The following is a 23,857-nucleotide window of genomic DNA, read 5'->3' as shown; positions in this document are numbered from 1 at the left end:
CTGATGGTTTTTTCCTTGAAAATGTTCTTAATGACTCTTGAGTGAACTGGCAGGGAAAAAAAACATGGAGGCTTTAGTGGTCTACAATTGTGGTTTATACCTGCACAGTTATTTTCCCATCCATACTCAGCTTCCCTGTGTTAAAATGCTGAGTAGCATTAGGTCCAGTTAGGCTGCCTCTTATTTCCCGATTGCAGTTTGCCCACCCACTTCCTGAGTCTGACGTCATTAGCCATTCTCGGGTACAAACTCTACTTTGGGTCACAAAGTCAAACAAACACTGTGGATGTACAATTGTTTCCAGTGTCACAATAAAATAAAGCCCTGCTATCACTTTGGACATAAATCAAGACAGAAAACTAAACAGCAACAATGTTTGTATCGTTATTGAAGTTGGACTACCTGGCGGCTACCGACCAGGAGAAGGGTTAGCTTTATTCCCCCTCAATAAAAGTTAATGTGAGGGCAGAGACAAATGGCGGGAAGAACATGCTGAAAATGGGCTAAATGTCAGTCGAGAGAACATGTGAGATGATTCATCTGCAACACATGGTTGCAGACGACTGTGTGGAGAGGGTGGCAGACTTCCGCTTCTTGGGAGTCAGCATAGAGGGAAACCTATCCTGGAGTGTGAATACCTCTGAGCTACTGAAAAAGACACAACAGAGACTGTACTTTCTGAGAGTGCTTAGGAAGAACAACATCACACAGAGACTGCTGGTGTCTTTCTACAGAGCCTCCATCGAAAGCATACTAACGTACTGCATAGGCATATGGTACGCTAGCTGCACAGTGGCTCAGAGGAAAGCACTCCAGGGAGTAATCAACGCTGCCCAAAGGACAATCGGCTGCCCTCTCCTCAAACTGAAAGACCTACACAGTTCCCGCTGCCTCAAAAGAGCCCATAACATCATAAAGGACACCTCACACCCTGGACACTCCATGTTCGAACTGCTGCCTTCAGGTAAACGGTATAGAACAACATACACAAGGACTAACAGACTCAAACACAGTTTCTACCCAATTGCAATATCATGTCTCAATGCTACTAAAAGCAGATGACTTTCATTGCCCCTGTTGTCATTTGTGCCCTTGATGTTGGAATGCTTTCAGACATGTTTTGTTGGATGCGCTAACAAATTGACTGAGTGATTGATTGTTTGAGTGATATATCAACTAGGTCGTATGTTGAGTGTCTGTATGGGGCCTTAGGCCTGGATTGCTTGGGTGTATCTACGGTATGAGTATACTGTATTTTATATGTATTTCTATCTTTTATATCCTATCATTATAGTTTTTAAGTATTTAATTATAGTTTTTAAGTATTTATCTTTTGTGATGTTGCACTGACCAGAGACATCTTTCAATTTCATTGTACCTGTGACAATGACAATAAAGAATATTCATTCATTCATGGTTAGTGATTAATATGTTGCTGGATGACACCCTATGAAAAATTCAAGTCTACAATCAATCTGAATGCAAATTCTATTCAAATTCAGAATAAAAAGCCAAATTTAAATGAGTGTCTTTCATACGGGAGCATAGTAAACTACTTAGATATGCTCTCTGCTTTCTCTGTGCGTCTGTGTATACAGGCACCAAAACTGTGGACATTTTTCCGAGCCGTCTCTTTCGCAGTAACAAGCATAGATACTTCGCCATCTCTAAGTCCCTCCGCATAAATAATAATAAATCCTTAGCTTTGGCATGGCAGACATTGTCTTAAATAGACCAGACACAGCAGTACCTTATCAGCCCACTGTCTTCTCCATCATTAATGTCGGCATACAGTCGTCAACACTGCAGCGTGTTTAAGAGTAGCTAACAGTTACCTCATACCGAGACGAGCATAAAGAAATTATAAAGTGCCGTCACTTCCACAGTAATGATGGTTCAAAGAAATCAATGTCATTAATTTCAGGCACTCGTTATTGCAGGCGGTAGAGCTCTTGGTGTGAATTGCTTCCACAAGTGACTGAATGCAGAGCAAAAACTGGTTGGATAGATAGAGACAGGCAGATGTATTGAGATTCAATTTCATCATCTTCTTTAAAACTCGTTTTTTATATGCACATTTAACCTGGCTCAGCTCTCATTAGGTTGTTGAAGTGGTGTTCATTTGTTTGCTTTGACTCCAGTATGGCTTTCGAATTTTTATGAGTGGACCTTAATGAGCTGACTGAGCTTATTATTTGTCCTTTTGGCTTCAGTTTGATGGGTAAAGTTGATCAACTGCAAACTGGGCTTCAGAGCATATAGTGTTACAAATCTTTTTTTTTGCACTTTTTCCAGCATTGTTTTTATGTTTTTTAAACAGATTTGGTTATAAACTGTTGACTTTTTTCTTTTAACTTGACCTTTTAATACTTTTATACATTATGCTTAAAATTTATTAGAGTACCGCTGCAGTAAACACAGGGATTGAAACAATTAATGCTTTGTAAAAGTTATCACAACTTTAGCCGATTAACACTTCACAGAGAAAAGCCATTCTTTTGCTTGCCTATATTTCACTACCTCTATTACTCTGTTGTTGTGGGTTTGTATCTGTGCACTGTGTCTAAAGCTTGTGTTACTGAATCCTGTGTGTGTGTGTGCGTGTGTGTTTTGTATACTACCTGTGCTTCCCAGGCATCACCTTGACCTCTGTGCCCACTCTGTGTTGCTCATTTCCCACTGCCGTGGCCTCTGCCACTAAAATACATGTGCAGATGCTCACACACAGCAGAAAAAAACACACTATTTACAATCAGGTTGAAGCTTGAGGAGAATCTGAAAATCTTCAGCTTCAGCAAAGTCTTGAACCTTGCTCAACCTCTATCTTTTCCTCCCGTCTGCTCTTTTTCTGTGCTCATAATTGCAGCATTTGCTTAGTAGATTGACAGGGCGTAGAGAAAGAGACAGGCGTGTGGCCAGGTGGGTGAGGAGTTGACACATATGGCTAAACTGGATGACTGGTAGAGAAAGTGATTGGTAAATGTAGCGGTGCACCACAATAGTTCATTTATCCGTGTTAGAACATAAATTAAAACCTGTCAAGAAGAGAACTTAGCGCTGTGGAGTTAACAATACTAGAAATGACAATGATGTGAAAATTTCCCTCTTTTCTAGTCAATTCACTATTCTCTCTTTTCAAGCCCGGCCTCCTCATCCTCCTCCTCCTCTTCTTCTCCCCTTTTTTACACTTCCCCTCTACAGCTAATTGGGAAGATAGTCATTCTGCCAAGAATATGTGTGTGTGCAGGGCATTGTGTGAGGTCGTTTAGAGGTGTAATACGCTGCTCTGTGCAGCATGGTTGAGTCTTCTCTCGCTTCTTTTTCCTTTTCTTCTCAGTCGTATTTTGTTCTTCAGTCTTTTTTTTTTTTTTTTTATCTTTCTGCTCTTGTCATTTAGGGAAATCTTGCCTGTCCAGGGTTGTTTAGCAATTAAGTTGTAATGTGTAGCGCCTGTGTGTGTGTCTGTGTGCAAGTTTACACTCGTGCCCATCTTTAACTTGTTTAAATTAAAACAGTATTAAACAATTAGCATCACAGCTATTCTCATCAGTTCAAAATGAACATTTAGGGACTGAGAAAACTTTTCCTGTCTCTGTTAATAGAGAGAAATGTGCTTTCCTGAGAAGTTTAATCCATGCATGACTTCCCACAAGGCACTGTGGTTTTACAACCCGAGTGCTGAGATTTACCTGATCTCTGAGGTCACGTGTCCATTCCCACTGGAGTCAGAGCTGTTTTTAGTGACAGTATTAGGCAGGTGCTTTTAATGTTGTGACTGATGGGAATATGTACTCAGTTTTCCGGCTATACAACATCAGAGCTTTGGGTGTCCAAATCTGGTTACAATATGCATGTGCTTAAAGATTGAAGCCTTTGGTTACAAGTTTGAAAGAACAACTACTGAGAGTAGCCATGGCCGTACTCATAGGAAGACTAGGACCTATGTTGAATTGCCAGTGATATTCAGGGTCTTGTAGCAATGACAGGAAGAGTCACTGTGTGCAATTACTGAGTTAAACTCATTTGAGGCAACCGGTTGAAGCGGCAACCAACCGCAGCTTACAGTTGACTGCCCGGAGCATAGAATAGCCATTACAACAACCAGCTAAGTGATGCATGACAAGTAAATTGCTTTATATGTGCATGGGAGTTGAACCTATTCACACATAAATTACGTTGTTTTTTGCTCCTCATTCATATCTATACAATTGCATGACTACTGGATAACAGGACATCGTCCATTGCGGACAAAACTGAAGCTAGCAGATCAGCCGAACATACAGCACTGATCAGCTGCTGGCACTACTCCGGCTGTGTAGCTTTTCAGCACCTCAAACAGACACTTTCACTTAATTTACAAAGCAAAAGTCCACCACCTGAGTGGATCAGGTGGGTCTTTTTGTTGTGTGGGAATCAGCCCCCTGAACTATTCTCAGGTAAACAGTAAAAACAGTCTAAAGACAGTTAATAAGACACTTAATACCAGTGGATAAAACAACAAGTATTATGGATGACCATTATAATGAGGCTCTTTTGTATATTTCCATCTCTCTCTCGCTCTCTCTTTCCGTTTTGGGGTGAGTTAAGGTTTCAGTGCCCTGGTTTCCACACCAGATTATGTGCACATTGCCCGTGTGTGTGTGTGTTGTGTGCGTGTACACGTGCATGTGTATTTATGTCAACCTACAGGGCCTTCCCATGACGCCACACACACGCACACACATGCACACACACGCACACGCACGCACACGCGCGCACGCACACACACACACACACACACGCACACGCGCGCACACACGCACACGCGCGCACACACACACACACGCACACACGCACACACACACACACGCACACGCGCGCACACACGCACACACACACACGCACGCACACACACACACACACACGCGCGCGCACACGCACTTCTTTCTCTTTCTCTTTCTTTTGCTCCCCAGTCATTCACACACAGACACCGACTTTCATTTGTATACATCCTGCTCACACACACGTCGAATACCGGTCAGTGTGAAGTGGGTCATGAAGTGCTCTGCTTTAAAAGGAGGAAATTAAAATGTAATTTTAGATAAGGAAATGCACGTGTGGCTTTATAATCGAGAGCGTCTTGCACATTGCCAGATTAAAAACATGCAAGTGGTCGATTATGGCAAAAAATGCAAACCCCTTGGTTTGATTTGAGTTGAACAAAATGTAGTTTTTTTAATGTTTATTTCTACTCTTAGATTGTTTAAAATGAATAAATTGGAATGCTTAAGGAGGTGGCAGTGTGAAGTATTTCCCAAGATAAAAAGCACAACATAGAGAATTGTTTTTTGTTTGTTTTTTTGTTTTTTTTCTTCCTCTATCACCATACAGAGAAAGTCCAAGGTTAAATCAGGAATACAAGAAAATGCACACAGTCTATCTCACGCTATCTTATCAAAACGGTGAGTTTTAGCTTCATAAAACGAGTTGCTTGATAAACAGAAGTACAAAGAACTTGATATTCATCAGTAGTCCAGATGGAAACTCACCTCATACAGATACACAAACACACAGCCCCGATCTCCGGGTCTACGGACTCCAGGTCTGCATACATTCAGGCTGTTTATCAAAATTAGATCAACGCAGAATGATTTCCCTTTCTTCCCTTTGCATCTCTTGCGCTCTATCTTTCTCTCTCTCCCTCTCATACACTCCACCGGTTATCACACTTTTACCCGAAACACATAACTGTGAAGTCAGTGCAACTGAGATCGTTTATCAAAATTAGATCAATGGAAGTAGGATTTCGCCAAAATGTTGCCTGCCCTGTGTTTGTGCACAGGCCAGTTTTTGCACATTTCACAGGAATCGAGAGTCTCGCTGCAGCGTCACAAAGGTAACAACGTGCCGTATTAACTGAAAGGAGGGAGGATGAATAGACCAGAGCCGGGAAGGAGAAAAGGATCCGGAAAGGAGTGATCGCAAAGGCTGAATGAATGAAATGAGGGAAGTGGGCCACAGTGTGTGACCCATATCTGGCGTGTGTGTGTTTGTGTGTGTCTGTGAGAGAGAGAGAGAGAGAGAGAGATGCATTGACCTCACTCTTCTCGTCTGACGGTTGGAGATGTGTTTGCGTAGGTGTGCGTGTAATGGTGATGTCATCGTGTTCCGGTGTTTTCTTCTCCCCTGCTTTTGCTTTAGACACTTACGTCTGGCTTCAGCACAAACACATAGACATAAACACACACACACACACACACACACACACACACACACACACACACACACACACACACACACACAGATATGCGGGCCTAGAATAAAAGACTGGCTGTGTAAGCTGACACCTTTTATTTCACTGTCACACAAAGTCGAACGTGTACTGTATGTGTATTGACATTTCTTACTAACAAAGGATCTTGGTTGTCATTTCTTCACTCTTATTCAGCACCTCAGCTGTCCAGACTGTTTTTAAAATATTTATTCTGCGGTTGCATCCGCATGCGTATTTGCAGTTTCACCACTATCGCAACCTGTCATGTAACAAAGTTACTAAGAATATGTTTCAAGCTTATTTTTGTGCTGGTGGGCCACTGCCACTTTGGCGGGTATTGATAGTTTCTTGCATGAAACTGAAAGTCACCAGTATAAGGTGCTGATACAGACTTTCAGGCGACAACCATGAGACGAATCACCATTGTCATCATTATCACAATTTGCAAAGCCATAAATACCAATCAATGACAAGCAATCATCGCCTTCCTTCTGTTTATACCGTCACGTAGAGGCCTAAGGCAGCGGGGATAAAGGGCTTGTTATGCCTAATCTTCTTGGCAGGAGTGAGAATGTGACTTGTGTGGTCTGATATATGACAGCTGTTTAGATTTTGATCTCCACACATAGCTATATTGTAAGCAGTCACTTGCATTCCTTTTAAAGAAAATGCTTTAGTGTCAGCCAGTTCTGGGCTTTGCCTCAAACGCTGTCATCATGCCGTATGTATTTATTCACAGCAAGGGGTGCCCTCTCTGGCATTATCTCGCTAGATATTTACAAAAACAGGATGTTAATATTCTGGTCCCGCTCTCCCTACATAGCTAATGTCTGAGGATGTGTTTTATTTGGAAATTTCACTTGCGAGTCATCCTAACTGCCAACCTCTGCTCATAAACAGTGCCACAGTAGGCTCACTGCTGAGCGCTTTTGCTCTGAAATTTGATTTTCTTTAAGTTCTGTTGGTGCTGCTTTTAAAGAGGGGAGATAATGGAGAATGGGGTGGGTGTCTGAGGGCTGCTGAAGCAGATGGTCGTATTATTGGTACAGGCTGTGCTTGGAAGCTCAAGGTCACACTCACTGTGACAGAACAGTGGGTATTGTGATAAGAAACAGACAATTTTGATTCTAGCAACAGTTTCTTTCAAATTCCTTTCTCCTCTCAACTTTCCTCATTAGTTCGCGCTGCTTTAGTGACACGTACAACTCATTTAATAAGTACTTTTAGAATTGCAAACTGCTCAAATGCTCCATAACTGTGTACTTGCAAAACCTGTTGCTTTCAGGCTCTCAGGCTTATAGGTACTGAGTCAAGGCAAAGTACTCCACAGACTATAATGTTTTTCTACAGTGTGTCATCATTATCCTTTTTTTAAAAAGGTCTCTTGATTCCTCAAGGGGTAATTAGTCCTTCGGTTGTACCCTTTCACAGAGCTACTGGGGTAGGGCATTTTTGGAAGTTTAATGCTGTACTATTTCTTCCTCCTTGCTAATATCATGTGAGCAGATAATCAGCAGAAAATGTAGGAGGTTTCACTTAAGAAGTTAAGAAAAAAACTTGTTCCCTGCTTAAAAATACATTCTCAGGCTTTGGCTTGTAATTAGTTTGTTTAAGCAATGAATCAAAGATTGCTGGTAGTGTGAATCTCTCTCATTTCATCTGACTTGATTAAGATTAACTGATTTTTAAACAGTTTAATCGACTTTGTGCTAAAGACTTAAGAATGAACACATACGCTTAAAATGTTAGTCATATTCTAATGTGTTTGTAAGATATTGAATGTCCCTATTTGCATCTCCCTCTACCTTAATGCCTCACAACTTTGTTTAAACTTACAACCCTCATTATCCTGACATTATTTGACAATGATCCAAAGTGCTTCTTGTGATGTCAGGAATCTGTGGCTTTTTTCAGTGGCACTGCAGGTGTTTGTTGGGATTGAGGTCAGGTGGACCCAAGTCCATGAAAGTCATCACTCCTTGGTCTTCTTTGATCTTAAAGTAGTTCTTGCATCACTTTGAGGTGTGTTTGGGGATATTATCCTCATGCTGAACGAATCCTTCTCCACATAGATGCAAACCAGAGGGTGGAGGTTGTCTTTGAACCTGCTTCTTCTTTTTGGTCAGAGAGAAGTCAGGTCTGTACGTGTGTTCAACCAGATTTGAATTTTCCCACCAGCTTATTTCACTAGGGGTTTGATGCACTGTCACTATCATCCTCTTTGAAATCCTAGCACGTCTTAGCTTACCCCAAGTTTTTTGACCTTTTTCCCCTAACCTCAGAAGTGGCTTAGAGACTACTCCTTGTCCTCTGAGACTCCTACTGGACAGCTGTCCTTTTAAAAGTGCTTTTGCTCATTGGAGTCTGACTCGGTTAGTAAATTTACTCCCTTTGATGTAGTTGTTTTTCTGTCTCTTGGTGGCCACAGGTTGACATGTTGATTTCCTTAAAATATAGTTAGAGCTTGGTAAAACACTGAAGATATAGCAAGTCAGAATACATATGTGAATGAGAGGGAGACAGGTGGACAGGTGAACATGCAAGAAGGATAGGCACTGAGGGTAGATGAGTTTAAATACCTGGGTTCAGCCATTCAAAGCAATGGACAGGGCACAAGAGAGGTGAAGAAGGGAGTGCGGGCAGAGTGGAGTGGGTGGTGATGAGTGTCAGGAGTGATTTGTGACAGAAGGAAAGCAGCGAGAGTGAAAAGGAAGGTTTACAAGATCGTAGTAAGACCTGCTATGATGTATGGTTTGGAAAAGGTGGCACTGACAAAAAGACAGAAGGTGGAGCTGGAGGCAGAGTTGAAGATGAAGATGATGATTTTCATTGGGAGAGAGCAGAATGGACAAGATTAGAAATTAGTACATCAGAGGGACAGCTCATGTTGATCAGTTTGGAAACCAAGTTAGAGAGGCAAGGCTGAGAGGGCACATGTGCAGATTGGATATACTGGACAAAGGATGTTGAAGATGACGCTGCCAGGCAGGAGAAAAAGAGGAAAACCTCAGGATGTATTGAAGGAGAGCGTGTAGAGGGTTTGTGAGATAAAACAGGATGTTAGAGGTAGGCTGAGATGGAGGAGGATGAGCAGCTGAAAGAAAAAGAAGTAAACATGAAAGATATCAGTATATTGCTATTGTGGCGATCTACAATATCATTGAGCTGCTTCTTCAGAGATTCTCAGCTGCTGGTTTAACATACTCCAACTCCACTGCCTTGAACCTGCAGCTGGAGGAGAACTGCTTCATGCGCTGCCACACCAAGATCACAGAGGCTGTGGAGCAGAACAAGGGCTACGATTTCAAGCGGCAGTCTGAAACTGTGTAACTGGAACCCGTGCAAAGAATGAGACTCAGTGAAGAGGCAGTTAATTACATTGCTCAGTTATTCATCTGTCTTAACTGATAAAATATTTGCTGAGGGGCAAAAGAATTATTTTAATAAATATTTAAGAAAGCGTGCATGTGCACAAATATGTGCTTTGTTCATTTTATTGTTTCTCGTTGTTCAGTAAGAATAAACTAACAAAATTTAAGTCATTAAATCCAAGTTAAATTTATTTGACTTAAATTCAGTTATTCTATTAGAAGAACCCATTTACGGCACAGTAGTTTCAGACAAAACCACACAGATGGACTTTTGCAGCCATATGCAAACGACGTACTGAGACCTGCACACACAAACAGATAATGGTGGGTAGAACCTGCACGGGGTTCTCTTAGATTGGACCCAGATGCTTTTCAGTGAGTTTGTGTGTGACTGGAGGATAAATTTTAGCTAATCTTTATCTGAGACTATCGTTGCATCCTCATCCAAAGGACTATTTCTTCCCCTTTTTATGTAAGAACTTGCGTGTGTGTTCGAGTGCATGCGTATCTCTCTGATTCAGTGTATAGGATATTGGTCTTGGCAGTATGGAATTTAGTTAATTCCTCCAGCTGGTCTTCTGGCTTGATTAAATAATCACTGATTTAATGCAAGTCAGTGTAAGTGTGCGTGCGTGCACGCGCCTCCTTTTGTGTGTGCATCTGTGTGTTAAAAGCAAGGCCGACTTACTACTTAAGTGAATTAAATGTAATGTCATTTTGAAAGACTTTGTTTGGAAAGCCCTCTTTTTAAATATATTTTAGACCACAGGGCGCCTAAATGGATGCCTTTCTTCTCTCTCTCCCCAGTCTCCTCTCTTGTGTGGCTCTCTGTTTCGCCACATTTCGTCAAGGACCATTTAAAATGTTTTGCGTGTTTACCTTTACTTCACCGTGCTCAATGTTTAAAATGAAGAAATTACAGAAAAATGCTGAGAGATGACAAACGTTGAATTTTTAAACAGCAGCCCATGTGAAGGCCACCAGTTGGCCTCGCCAAATTCCTTCAACTGAAGCTACACCACCAGAGTTTTAAAATGCTGGTGCACATTGGTTGCAGATGCTAAACTAAATCTGAGGGCCTCAGTATTGCGATGAGACCCAAACCTTTGGATGCTTATCTATTCAGGCTACTTCTTCCATAAAGATTTAAAAGACTGTGCAATGTAAACAGTTGGTATAACATCTGTAAATTTATGGCTTCAGGAGAAAATCAGAGTGGACTCGAAGCCAAAGCTGAAGCACTCAGCCACAGCGTGGTTACACCATATGTTTGATGTTGAGTACAACATCAGATTCTCGAAAATTAAGTTATAATTCACTAGGCCGTTTTATGAGTAAAGTCACCAAAAAAGGCAATGAAAACGGCCAACTTCTATTTGAGTTTAAAAGCAGCCACTTCGAACTCTTGAATGAGAAGCTGGTGTGGCATCGCAAACATATTAAAGTCATGATATACATGTTACGGTGAGATGTTGCATGTTTCCCCAAACAAACAGCAGCGGGATCGCGTACCCTCGTTTATGCATTCTTGCATTAATTCTAATGCCAGACAAAAGCTTTCCGCTAGAGCTGCTTGTGCATTCGAGCGCTGACTGACCGAACTCATTGTGGAAGTTATTAAACCAATAAATGTTGTTTTATATGCAGCCTTCCCTGAGTAGATTGTACTCTTAATTTCTTCAGTTTTTTTCTTTTTACAAGCATCAGGAGACTGATAAAATCTGAACATATTGTCAACTTCTCATTGCTAGATTATAATGTATACTCGCTGTTTATAGTGACCTTATCCTCGGGCGATTAATTAATGAGAGGTATTTGTCCCAACTGTCTTTATAGGTTCATAAGAATAGCAACATTTCATATCCTATCTGGGCCCGGGGCACTCTCCCATAACATATCCTTAAAGGTTAATAAATAAATTTGAAATGCATTTGTTGGTTTGAATTTGGCTTGATTAGGAAGAACTCGATAAAGAGTTTAATTTCCTGGCCCGCTGATCCTCTGACGAGCACTGTCTGCCTGTGTGCGCGTCAGAGGGCGTTGTTTGCGGTGCTGATTGAACGCTGTTATAGGCCGCAGATAAATAGATGTCATTAAGACCCCGATCCCTAATTACAGCCGGCCCTTCTCTGCAGGGTGAGGTGAGCGGAAGAGGCCAGGTATCTGTAATGAATCAGAAAAAGTGCACACCCACACTGTAGGTACACACTAATTTACCCTGCTCACAAAACTAGTTGTCCGAGAAAAACAAGACAAATTCAGACAAAGTATTCGCAGTATGTGATATATATATATACAGTACAGTATGTTTATAGAAATGTGTGTATGTACGTTTGATGTGTTGATGATGCATGTGAGCTTGCACATTTCCACAAATGTCAAGCCAACTAGCTGATGATTGAAAAGGAAGTTGGATATCAGGAGCCACATTTTGAGAGAGCATTCGTGCATGCACGTGCACATTTTGGACGGTGGTGCGGGCTATTTCTGTAGTTTCCTGTGTAATTGACACTTGAACCTCTCATTCACACACACACACACACAAACACACAGACACACACCATGCAGTATTATTGTAGTCTACTATTGGTGTAGCCAAAATATCCCCAACACACACACATACACTTCTTGCCGCTTCTCATCCAAATCTAGCTTCATTAGTCAATGGAAGCCAATATTTTCAGGTGTGTGTGCTGCTCTCAGGGGCAGCTGTGGGGCCATATGTGAGTGATTTGAGCGCTCAGAGGGAAACTGAATTCTGATGACAGACGCACTGTTTGGCTTGCAACACTATACACACATACACACACGCGTACGCACACACACACACACACATCCACAGAGGAAGCATACATCAATCAATCACCTGGCTCCGTCTCTCTACATGTGGTGACCGTATGGTGTGTGCACCACACTCGAATAGGCATACACACTCAAGCTCAGTGTGCCGCTGAGAGGATTTGCTAATGTAAGTGTTGTGCTGTCTAATGTCAGATGGATGAAAACACGTGTACCCTAAAGACTGGTAGTTTTAGCTCAGGTGTTTAATACATGCAGAAACATTGGAAGCAAGATTCTTGTACACATATTGAAACTGAGAGACAATGTTTCTCCAGTGTGATCCAGATACTATGAAGAACATCATCATAAATTAGTGTTTATCAGCTAAAACTGCAAACTTCTAAAACAAATTGGCAAAAATCCGACTTTTTTGCATTTAAATTTGCAGCAAAGCAAATAGATTTAAATATTTTCCTTGGATTTCAAAGAATATCTCATGTTCTTGCTGGGGATAACAATGGGAATATTCCTTATGACAATAGCTCTTAACACACCTACACTAACATGTCAAATGATTCTATTCAAATGTGCAGTATTTGCACTGGATTGCTCAGGCTGAATGCTCCATGCACATTCAGTGTGTAACGTCTGTTCCCAAAGTTATGTTAAGTGGTTAATTGTGCTGTGATCTTTCCGGTGCATTAGATTGCAAAATAAACTGAACAGTGCTGTGCCCACTGGGCTCTTCTGCTTTTAGCTCGTAGCTCAAAAACAGATGCTCGGTGGAAGTGCCGGTAGTGCTTCCATCTGCAGCTCTGAGACTACAGAAAGCCTGATTGAAGTGTGGCACTCTTTTGTGAGAACTTGAAATGTCTTTAACTTCGAACAGTGGATGCTCTGAGCCCAAAAACCAAAAATAAAAAATGCTAAGCTCTCAGCACTGTCATAAACATAAAACAAAACAGCAGAGAGAAGGTCCCAGTGGACCATAGCCCCATGATGTTGGAGGGAACACGGAGTAACACAACAGCAAGAGGAAGATGGCAGACCAGATACACAAACTGCATATACAGATTTTACCAACATTCATACCGCACGCTTGTATGACTTGTAAATCCTTAAAAGCCTACATTTAATTTCACAGAGTGAACATGTCAGACTGTGAAACTGTGAAATGTTATTGTGCTAAATGCTACTTTTGAATTTGATGCCAGAAACACATTTCAAACAAAGTTGTAAGCGGGCCATGCTTACCAATGTGTTACATCACCTTTCCATATAACAACACTTTGCAAACATTTTAAAACAGAGGAGAGCAGCTGCTCTAGTTTTGAAAGCCAAATTATTTCTTCATCTTTCTTGATGGCATTGTGGGACATCCTTTGTTGCATCGTCAAGCCTCTGACATTTTTCACAGGTGACATGTCTGGACATGAGGCGGGCCCATTCAGTATAAGGACTCTTTTACCACAGAGACATTCATTTAGAACACAGTGTTGTTTGGTGTTGTCATCCGGATGGCAGCATGCTCCATGTGTTTTCAGAAGTGTTCCTGAGGCCCTGTTGTGATTTCTTCTACAGAATCATATCCAGTTTTAGGATAATTTGATTATTTTTTGATATGGTACTGCAGGCGATGAAAACTCCAAGTAGTTAAGAATTTTATAACTAAAAATTATCAGTTAAAAAGAAGCTGAAAAGGAGAACCCTGGAATAGTGAGCACTTTAAAGGCTAAAGAGATCAGAGTGGAGATCGCAGCGGAATAATTATGGGATGTTTCAGGAAAGGATAGATAGGCAGACAGAGGGAGAAACTGACAGAGGAGTTCCGCTGGAGAAAGATGAGGTATGCTGTCCTCTCAGGGTCATAAAGGTGGTGAATGGGGCCAGAGGCTTAATGGGATGGAGAAACGTTGTGATTGGCTCATTACTGTGATGGAGCACGTTGCCACGACAATTGGCCTTTTCACCCCCCCACCCCTCCTTGCACACACTACTTTTCTATGCACCACTGCGCTGTGAACTGCAGAGGTGTGTATATGAGAACTTGCACACTAATACAGTAAAAGTCAAACGCCTGCCTGTAAAGTACCTGCTGCAGTTCAGATAAACACTAAAACGCTTTATGCTACAAGGTGAAAGCATAACTCATCTCTTCCCACGTCTTTCAAGTGACAAAATTACCGCAGTGCCTCATGTCTTTCTTAGATAAGTCCATGTTCGATCTTATCGAATATTCGAAAACAACTTAGTCATCTCGACTACATCATTTTCTTTTCACTGAGGTAGTTTTTTTTTTTTTATTAACCTTGTTCTATGCAGGGAAAACACTGTAGAGAAGAATAATGTTCTCAATAGGATTTCCCATTAGGTGTGATAAATGAGAGTCCATCATCTCTCTGCCACCAAGCCAATCTGTTCTCTCCCTCTGTCTCCCACCCTAACTACCAGCCTATTGCACTTGAGTGGCATGAAAATTACAAAGGAATCAAAAAGTTCATTTTTGTCCCCCCCCCCCCACCCACTTTTTTTTCCCTCCAGCGATTTGCCATCTTTCTTATCCTCACCAAATTTCTTCATTACACCATGTTTTTATTTTCACTCTCTAACATGTCTCTCTCCTTCTTCCTCTATAGCGGCGCAGAGGTAGTGGAGTTTTCTGCGCTAACTGTCTGACCACCAAGACATCGCTGTGGAGGAAAAATGCCAATGGAGGCTACGTCTGCAACGCATGTGGTTTATACCAAAAACTACATTCAGTAAGTCGCACACAGGTGTTTCTGTCTTCACCAGCTGCACTCTTACATTTTAAAAAACAATGCAAGCAGAGGAAATAAAATGTAGGCAAATGCCTACAAGTGTCCTGTTATACAGAAGTTAATATGCTCTTAATGGCCAAACTTATATCCACTTCCTATATATACACGTTTCCTCATAAAGGTCCTGCTGGTGTCTTTTTATACTACATCCACGGGGGTGGTTCTGACCACTAATTATTATTCCTCCTGTCTGGCCAATTAGCATACGGAGCAAATAAAATGCTGCACACCGCGGGTAGATTCTTGTATATATTCTGTGGGTCCTGCTGTGAAAGTGTAATATTTTGGAGAAAGCATATTTGATTTGGTGGGAGTTACAGACCGTTTCAGCAGTCACAGGGAGCCAGATCCATGGAGTGAGAAATATGATGGAATGAATCAACTTTACCATCTAAGCCTAGGGAAAGTCTATGGAAATCCCAAATTTAATTAGACTGCATGAATTACAGATGAGATAAAAACTTGCCTGGAATTTAGTTGACTTCAGAATATCAAGATTATTCACCTCAGATATGTTCTTAAGGTGTTTAAGCCAATTACACACTTCAGCATACTCATTAATCGCAGCGGTTTGCTAATACTAACAACATAAAGCAACTTCAGAGCGTCGCTGTATATGCCGAACCCTGCTTCCAGTGTGCGAAAGTTCAGTGCGGACGTTTCTGTGTGATCGATCACAGTGATAATAAATGCATTAGTGGACTGACCGTGTTGCAACCCTGAGCTATATGCTGCCATTATCCAATGGCGCTTTAAAGACCTTTCGGAAGATGACAAGCTATTGAAGTTTACTGCTTCCTGCCCCTGCAGATGTCCTTGGTTCAACCCGTTCATCTCATCTGCTGCTCCAATCACGTCCCGGCTCCCTCTACTCTTGGCAATCTTCACGACGGCCATATTTTATATCCCATAATAAAAGTTTTATATGCTCTACACACATTATTAGAGAGGATAGCAGCTAGTAAAACACTTGAGAGTGAGAGAGGGGAAGGGAGAGTTATGAATAAAGGGGCAGGAAAAAAAGTGGAGGGAAAAAAAGGAAGGGGGGAAGACAAAGAAAGGGAAAAAGATTAAGGTAAGAAGGAGGACGGGGATAATGAAGGGTCGGGGTGTGAATGAAGAGTGAGAGATGGAGGAAGATGGGAGAGATTAGAAGAGAATGCAGAAGCAACATTTAGGAAGAAGGAGGGAACAGACAGAAAGGCAGATTTATGTGATGTGTGCTAGCAGCAACCACAGCCCAGGTATTCTACCAAGTCACCCCTACAACCATAAAAGTGCACAAAATTACAGCAGCCATGTGTGTGTCTCACTGTTTGTTTGAGTTACTTGCACCCACAGGATTGTAGACACATTAAAACCCTATAAATAAGCATCACTTTCTGCAGTTACTTAGGTGACAGCTCATGTAATTGAAAAGATACAACACAGATATATAAAAAGCTTTTCTAGGAAGTTTTAAAAGGAAAGCATATGATTTCATTTTCCAATCTAAAACAGGCAAAACACCATGTGGTCACACCTGCTGTGAGAAGACACTGGCAATACAAAGTAAACAAAGTAAAGAGGAGGAAAGGATAATTAGGGAATGGACAGGGAGGAAGATCGAGTCAAATTCTTGCTAAAACAGAAGCAAAAAAAACAAAACAGTGAGTGACTGAGTGAGAAGAAGTAGCAAAAACTTGTGCTGCTTGTTGTTGTTGTTGTTTTTTTTTTTGCTTTGTGTCTTGCATTGTGAGATAAATGTGATTATGAGTATCCCACTCCGAAATTAAGGCTTTTCCTCATCTTTATAGTTTATTCAGTGGTTCTCTCAGTGTGAATGGATTTAAATCATGCTCTGAATCACTGTGTCTCGTGCTTCCGTCTTCCATTCCCTCTTTATTTCACACCCCCTTCCCTTTATCCGTCCTTCTGTGCACCAGTCGGTCTTTAGAAACACAAATTCTAAAGCCAGAAAAAGAGAAATGTTTGTGGATTTCGCTGCTATATTTTGCGAGTGCCACTCTGCCAAATGATGGAATCTTGTTTTTGATATTGATCCATATGTCAAGAAGTTTCAGCGAGACAACTCTCTCATTAACTTTTACCAGCTTGCCAAACGAAGGACTGAAAACACTTCGCTGAAATGCATGTGCATTAATAGGTCCCTGAATCTGAGTTTTGCCCTTCTGAGTTTGCTTATATAAGCGTATTTGATTGTTTTTGCTTGTTAACATTAATGCGCTAATTATATGTTTACATAAGCACAGCACAGTATCCCCGAATCATTATAATAATATTAAAATTGCAATAGAAGTGACTGTTCTGCTCTTAAATATTTTCGGTAGCTGCTCTACAGTGACTGATAAACTCCACGCTGAAAATTACATTGTCTTTGCCCTTTTCACCCACACACTGGCGTGCACACATGCACACCCACACAAGCATACTTAATGCACATACTCTGACAGACACACATTCGGTCACAGGCTATCAACACGAACATAAGAATACATTTCCATACACAAAAGGCTACTGGAAATCACCCAAGAGTTTCCCAGCATAGGCACAGGACACATTTTGAAGGCATTGGAGTTTTTTTCCTGTACCCAAGTGTCTATCCATCTCAATATCTTGCTCGGTCTTCTGTGGATGGCTTGCATCCGCAAATATGCACTTTGTATTTCAAGGTCCTACATCATTGGTATACACACAAGTTTCTTTCTAAATATGTAAAAGTATACCTGGAGATACGAACACAGTTACACAGTACAAAGACAAATTTCTGCAAACCTGTTTTTGAAGCTTTGAAAAGCCATGTCCTGTATGCTAACTGAATTTGACATTGCTGTGCAGAGGTCACTGCTCATAATGTGAATGTCTTTCTTGAATAATGGCGGGTTAGCGACACATTTATTTTGATTGGGCACCTTATAAGACAGTTTAAATTGAACGGTTTATTTTACTAGGAGCAAAGACAGCCTTTCAGTGATTTGTTTGGAAATGTATTAGACAAGCTGTGTGCGTGTGTGCGTGTGTGTGTTTTTGGCATGTGTTTAGCATCACCATCAAAAAAAAAGTTTCATCATCATTCAGATTTTTTTTTATACTCACACTATTAAACCCAGTGGGGAATTAAATAAGTGGGGGGTGTTTTAGAAATCTGGTGTTTTAGATGCAAATGAGCAGTTTTTATTCTTTGGAATTATGCATGACTTTTGCCTTTTTTTTAACCAAAACACTTGAAACCAGAACACAGCCTTCTTTGAAGCTCACTACCTGCTTTAGTAATTGGTTGTAGTGTTTCTAGCTTTCCTGTTTTATTAAAAAAAACATTTCAGTAAGTGTTTCACGCTGAAACAAAGCATATTATAGGACTCGATTAAAGAGATGAGTGCACTGTAAGTGCGAGAGGGTTGCACTTTCAACAGATGTAAGTCCGCCCGCACCCCCTTGTGGCGAGGGCAAAAACCACAGTCATCTGGAGGATATGTTACCTCATCAGTCTTTCTTTCATCGCGATGCATTTAGTTATACTTCAAATCAATATAAAAGAAGAAAGACTGTCAGACTGTAATCTGCCACAAAGGGCTTTTTAGGGAACTTTGGGGAACCTAAAACCAGTAGCTACTGTTTTAGATCTTGACTGTGGTGCGTATTGCTTTCTATGTTTCACCAAATATGCTTATGATAGCTTTATGATTAAATAATTGTTATACTCGGCTGATTAGTCAAAGTAGAGAGAGCTTTATTTTTTATCCACAGTCGATTGCACCAAAGGCATACTCAATGGTTATTTAATCTCTGAGACCACCTATGCATTAAGTAGGAATTTTATCATAGTCAAGTAATACCGGGGCATGTGTGCTTGACATTTATTAATTAGTTCAGCAAAGTTATCAGCATGATGAAGTCGAATTACCGCTTCATATATTACTAACTGTCTAACTCCCTTCCCTCTTGCTCATTCTTCTGTGTTTCCTTTGCCTTGCAGACACCCAGACCTCTAAACATCATCAAGCAGAACAACGGTGAGCAAATCATCCGCCGTCGAACCCGAAAACGCCTCAACCCCGATTCGCTTTCGTCTGAAAACCCTGCCCCCAAGCAACAACGCATCACCAGCGAAGAGCGCATGAACGGGGAGGAAACAGACAGGAGCTGTGCGTCAGTCAAAAACCAGCAGCCTTCCCCTCGCTCACGCTCACCGCGGTCCACGCAAGCCTTCTTGGCCAATCAAACATTGGAGATCCACAGGCGTATGCCTCCTCTTCTCCTCCCCTCACATGCCCCCTCAGTGGGAGCGGAGGGCAATGGCGGTATCACAGAGGGAGGTATAACATCGAAAGCAGAGGGGGGTAAAGGAGGAGGGGGATCGGAAAGAGGCAGTCCAATTGAAAAGTACATGCGTCCGTCCAAACCGTCTAGTTATTCACCTCCAGGTTCACCCATTGAAAAATATCAGTACCCTCTTTTCTCCTTACCCCTTCCATTAACCATTTCACCTGAGTTGACCCCGGAGTCAGATTGGCTCAGGTTCTGGACCAAGTATAAGATGGCAGCCGCCTCTGGGGTTCCTGGTAGCATCAGTAATCTAAGCAGCCCCGGGAGCCTTGGAAATAACGCTCATTATCTTAGCGCGATGGTGACTCCAGTACAACATCATCAGCAAAGCTACACGGTGCCTTACTGCGCCTCTCCCTACTCTCCTCTTCCTCCACCTCCAGCTCCTACTCACTATCCTCCTCCTCCTCTTCACGTCCAAACCCCTACTTCATCATCATTAGAAAACGATGCTCCTTTGGATCTCGCAATAAGACAAAGAGATACAAGTGCTGTAAACGCGCACGTGTCCACAAATGGTGCCGAAAGGCGAAGGCAGGAGTCGCCGCTAACTGACAGGCTAAGAGGTAACTGGAAAGGAGAGAAAGAGGAGGAGGAGAGGACAGACGAAGGAGGGAATCCAGGTGAGGAGATAGGGAAGGAAGAAAAAGAATGTTTGTCAACATGTCAGTCAAGTGTCCCGTCTAATCGCAAAATGGTGGAGGTGGCCACACAGGATGACCTGACCAATCGCTGTGTCCACTGTGGGATCTACTTCATAGATGAGGTGATGTATGCCCTGCACATGAGTTGCCACGGTGACAAAGGACCATACCAGTGCAGTTTTTGCCTCCACGTGTGCGCGGATCGATACGATTTCACCACGCACATACAGAGAGGCTTACACAGGTACACAGACAAAACGACGCAACAGAGATGTCAAATGCAAGACGGCAACATTCAGAACGCTGCGGGAATGTCGGAGCACGAGTGTCAAAATGCGACAGAGGAGGAACGCGATGAAGACGGTCATTATGAGACCACCGGCGAAGGTGATGTAGTAGAATCGTGTCATGACAACCAAGCAAAACAACACACAGGCAGCGATGGCACTGACAATGAAACGGAGACTGAAAAAGAAGCAAAAGGAGAGGACAATGCCGCGACAAACCAGGACTTGGGAGGCAAAAAGGTGTCGCACATCAGCGATGACGTCACGAGAAGCTCAGAGGTCACAACTGTTGCTGGCTCTAAAATATTAGATGAGAACACAGATGGGAATTAATCGATCTCTTTGACTCATGCAAACCTTTAAGAGCGTTGTTCTTGGATGAATAAGCTGTATGCCTTCATGTTTCTGGAGGCTAGCTCATGTCAAAATGGGCCTATCCTGGGCACTAAAAGGAACACATCCTTATGCTGGAAGCACCCGGCTGTCAAATGGTCAGAAATCATTGTAGGATCCAGCTGAACTATAGCAGGGGCAGTTGAAGAAATTGCCCGAATCCTCTGCTGAGTGACTGCCACTTGACAGCTCTGTGGCAGGCATTCAACAACAGGCATGGAGTTGAAATCACCTTTAATAAGCAGCCACTTCATGCGATTTCCACATAAGGGCATTGGAAGCTGGGCTAAAAGTTGAACTGGTTATATTTTGGATAACTTTTGGGAGCTCAGCACTTGCATGGCCACCATAAAGGAGAGCAAAAAAAAAAAAGAAACTAGAAGCAAAATAATTAACCTGAACTGAACTGAGCTGGGCTGATTACTTATGCACCATACTAAAAAAAAGCTGGTCCAAACTAGTCTAATGTATCATTAAGACGGTTTTATTTTGGTACAGCCAGATGTGATCTGGTTAGGATTGCTTTGTTCATGTCCAGAGCATGTTTTTGACTGTTTTTTTTCTCTGTGCAAATAGATCTAAAACCAAAATTCTTTTCTTTTTTTTTGACTAATTAAAGCTGGTTAGTTTGAAACCAGTTTATGCTGGGCTGCAGTTGAGTTGGTGTTACCTCGGTAAAAAGTGATCAGTTGATTTCTTTCACTTAGCCAGTTTTTTTCTGAAACTGATCAAGTTCTTGGTTCTCGGGTTTTGAGTCAGCTGGGACTTTTTCGAACTGCTGAGCCAGTTTGACTTGATAAAACCGGTTAAACTCCGGGCCGAAGTGTTTTCTCTATCCGTTTGGATTAAACCAAGTGACATTATTTTCTACCTTCCTCTGTGCCATGATACTAGCTATGTGCCTGGCTGCCTGCCCAACAACCATCTAGTACCCGCTTAACATTTATATTAATAATAATAATAATAACGGTAATAATAATGATGATGATGATGCTATCGTACAAAAAAAATGCAATTTGCTACACTTTCATATATAATATGGTATTTTGTAAAGGAAAATGCTTTTTGCAGGAAATGGTACTATAAAAATTAGCCTATGTGAGTTTTTTTCTCTTGTTTTTGAGCTTCTTAATGAGACTTGTTACATTTATAACAGCCGCCTAGTAGAAATGGTACAACAAGGGAGGGAGGGGGAGGGGTGTGTGTGCATGTGTGCATTTGTGTAATTGCATTTCTACGCGTAAGGATCAAAGGATGTGTCCGTCCCCAAATGATGATGTAAACATAATGAAGGCTTGCAGTTGGTTTTTCAGTCCTCAGGGGTCACACATGTTGCACACCAACCCACCTGTTTCATAGCATGTGACACATCAGTTTTACAGTACATGGCCTAATTGTGTTAGCATGTCACATATTGTTCTCTTATGTTCTCTTATATATGTTCTTGTTGTGTTTTTATGTGTTAATAAGTCAACATGGTCTCAGTATGTAACTTTTTTTTTCTATGTCTACGAATTGTTAGGTCGCACAGTTTTACAGAAAGACTTAGGAACTTAGGGAGTAAAACCCCAAATCTTATCAAAAGGAACAACTGTTTTGAGTTAACTGTATAAACCTTTGTTCTGTACTGAGTCTACAGATGTTTTTGCCTACAGTGTTTGATGTCATATTACTGAGAGTTTGGTACAACTTAGGTTACCTCTATGTAGCATGTTAGCACCTGCGAAATCTACAAAATAAGTTGCTTTTTTTTCCTAAAGGTGTGAGGTGTTACATGAAAGACCTAAATAATACTGAAAGAACACGAGATGACATTGCAAAGTTATGTTTTAATAATTCAATGAAGTAAAAGTTTCACGTGGCTTGCAACTCCATTTGACCCATCGCACAGTACGCCATCATCAGTGATTTCGTTGCTGTTTTTTTGGAACAGTTTCCATAACTGAGTCTTAGTTTAAACCAAATTTCATCAGTGAGAAACTTCTAACAGTCATGTCCTTGAAAGTCCCGCTGTTATATCAAAGTGGTGGCCATCTTGTTTATTTTTGATAAAGATGGGATGACTTCTCTAGCCGTGTTGCCTTAGTTGCTAGAAAACAACAGCGACAAAAGAAGAAAACACCAACGGACTCTGTTGAAGGACATAATATGTCAATATAAAAATAAAAGACAGGAAGGAACGAGCTAAAGAATGTGAGGGGGGGGGGAAGCTATTTTTCTATGCTTATCCAAAAAGACATGAATGACGAATATTCCACCTAGTGCCTGGTAACTTGTACCACTTTTCAAATCAATATGTTTTGTTGTCTGCATTAAAAATGTTATGTAAGCAATGAGTCGTGTAGAACAGAAGGTGGGAAAGCAAACTGATATATTCCTTTCCATGCACTCACACCACCAAGTCATCTGAGTCATCGATTACGATTTCTGCCTGACCGATCGGTCAGGTGTTTGTTCAAACTTTTCATGTTTGCTTGCTGTGCTAAACTTTCATTTTTGTGCATATATTTACACTACTTTGTAGAATGTTGAGCCATATGCCTCAGTTACTTATATGAGAGACACAATGCCAAGAAAAGGACCTAATTTGGAGATTGAAACAGAGACACGGCCATGTCACCAGGTCCCATATCATGGTGGATGCAATGTTAATTATTCACACATTATTCTAAGACGGTTAGCATTACAGCTAACTTTGCATTTATGCCAGATAAACAGTTTAAATTAGCTTTTTTTTTTTAAATTCTACTGCATTGGTAACAGTCCATTGCCAAGTAAAACTAGAACCACGTATAGTTCCCCCTGTAAAATTACATTGGATTGCTATTAAGGTTGGATTTTATTTTGATGCGAATGTCGGAGCATTTGCAACCATTGTCAGTAGCTTGTTGTAGCTCTTTTTACCAAGTGGATTGCCTCAGAAAATTCCCATCACTGGTTTGGAATTACAATTGTTCACTTATTTTTATTTTGAAGTTTTCAG

At 41.4% G+C, this 23,857-nt stretch overlaps 1 protein-coding gene and 1 long non-coding RNA gene across 5 annotated transcripts in view; both read left to right on the top strand.

Moving 5' to 3' along the window:
* trps1 (trichorhinophalangeal syndrome I) overlaps window positions 1-23,124 on the top strand; it is a 118,314-nt gene extending 95,190 nt beyond the window's left edge. For all 3 annotated transcript variants that reach the window (XM_080862943.1, XM_080862944.1, XM_080862942.1), the window contains exons 10-11: window positions 15,042-15,164; window positions 19,201-23,124. In XM_080862943.1, the coding sequence (XP_080719069.1) occupies window positions 15,042-15,164; window positions 19,201-20,814 (1,737 nt within the window). In that variant the 3' untranslated portion in view covers window positions 20,815-23,124. The remainder of the gene's footprint in view (window positions 1-15,041; window positions 15,165-19,200) is intronic.
* The window catches only part of LOC308384407, a 373,851-nt gene that overhangs the window by 284,595 nt on the left and 65,399 nt on the right, over window positions 1-23,857 (top strand). The window lies entirely within an intron of this gene.

The sequence above is a fragment of the Rhamphochromis sp. 'chilingali' genome, assembly GCF_963969265.1.
Source record: "Rhamphochromis sp. 'chilingali' genome assembly, chromosome: 17".
NCBI classification, from domain to species: Eukaryota; Metazoa; Chordata; class Actinopteri; order Cichliformes; family Cichlidae; genus Rhamphochromis; species Rhamphochromis sp. 'chilingali'.
The sequence above is the reverse complement of the archived record's forward strand: the minus strand, read 5'-3'. Positions and strand labels throughout refer to the sequence as shown.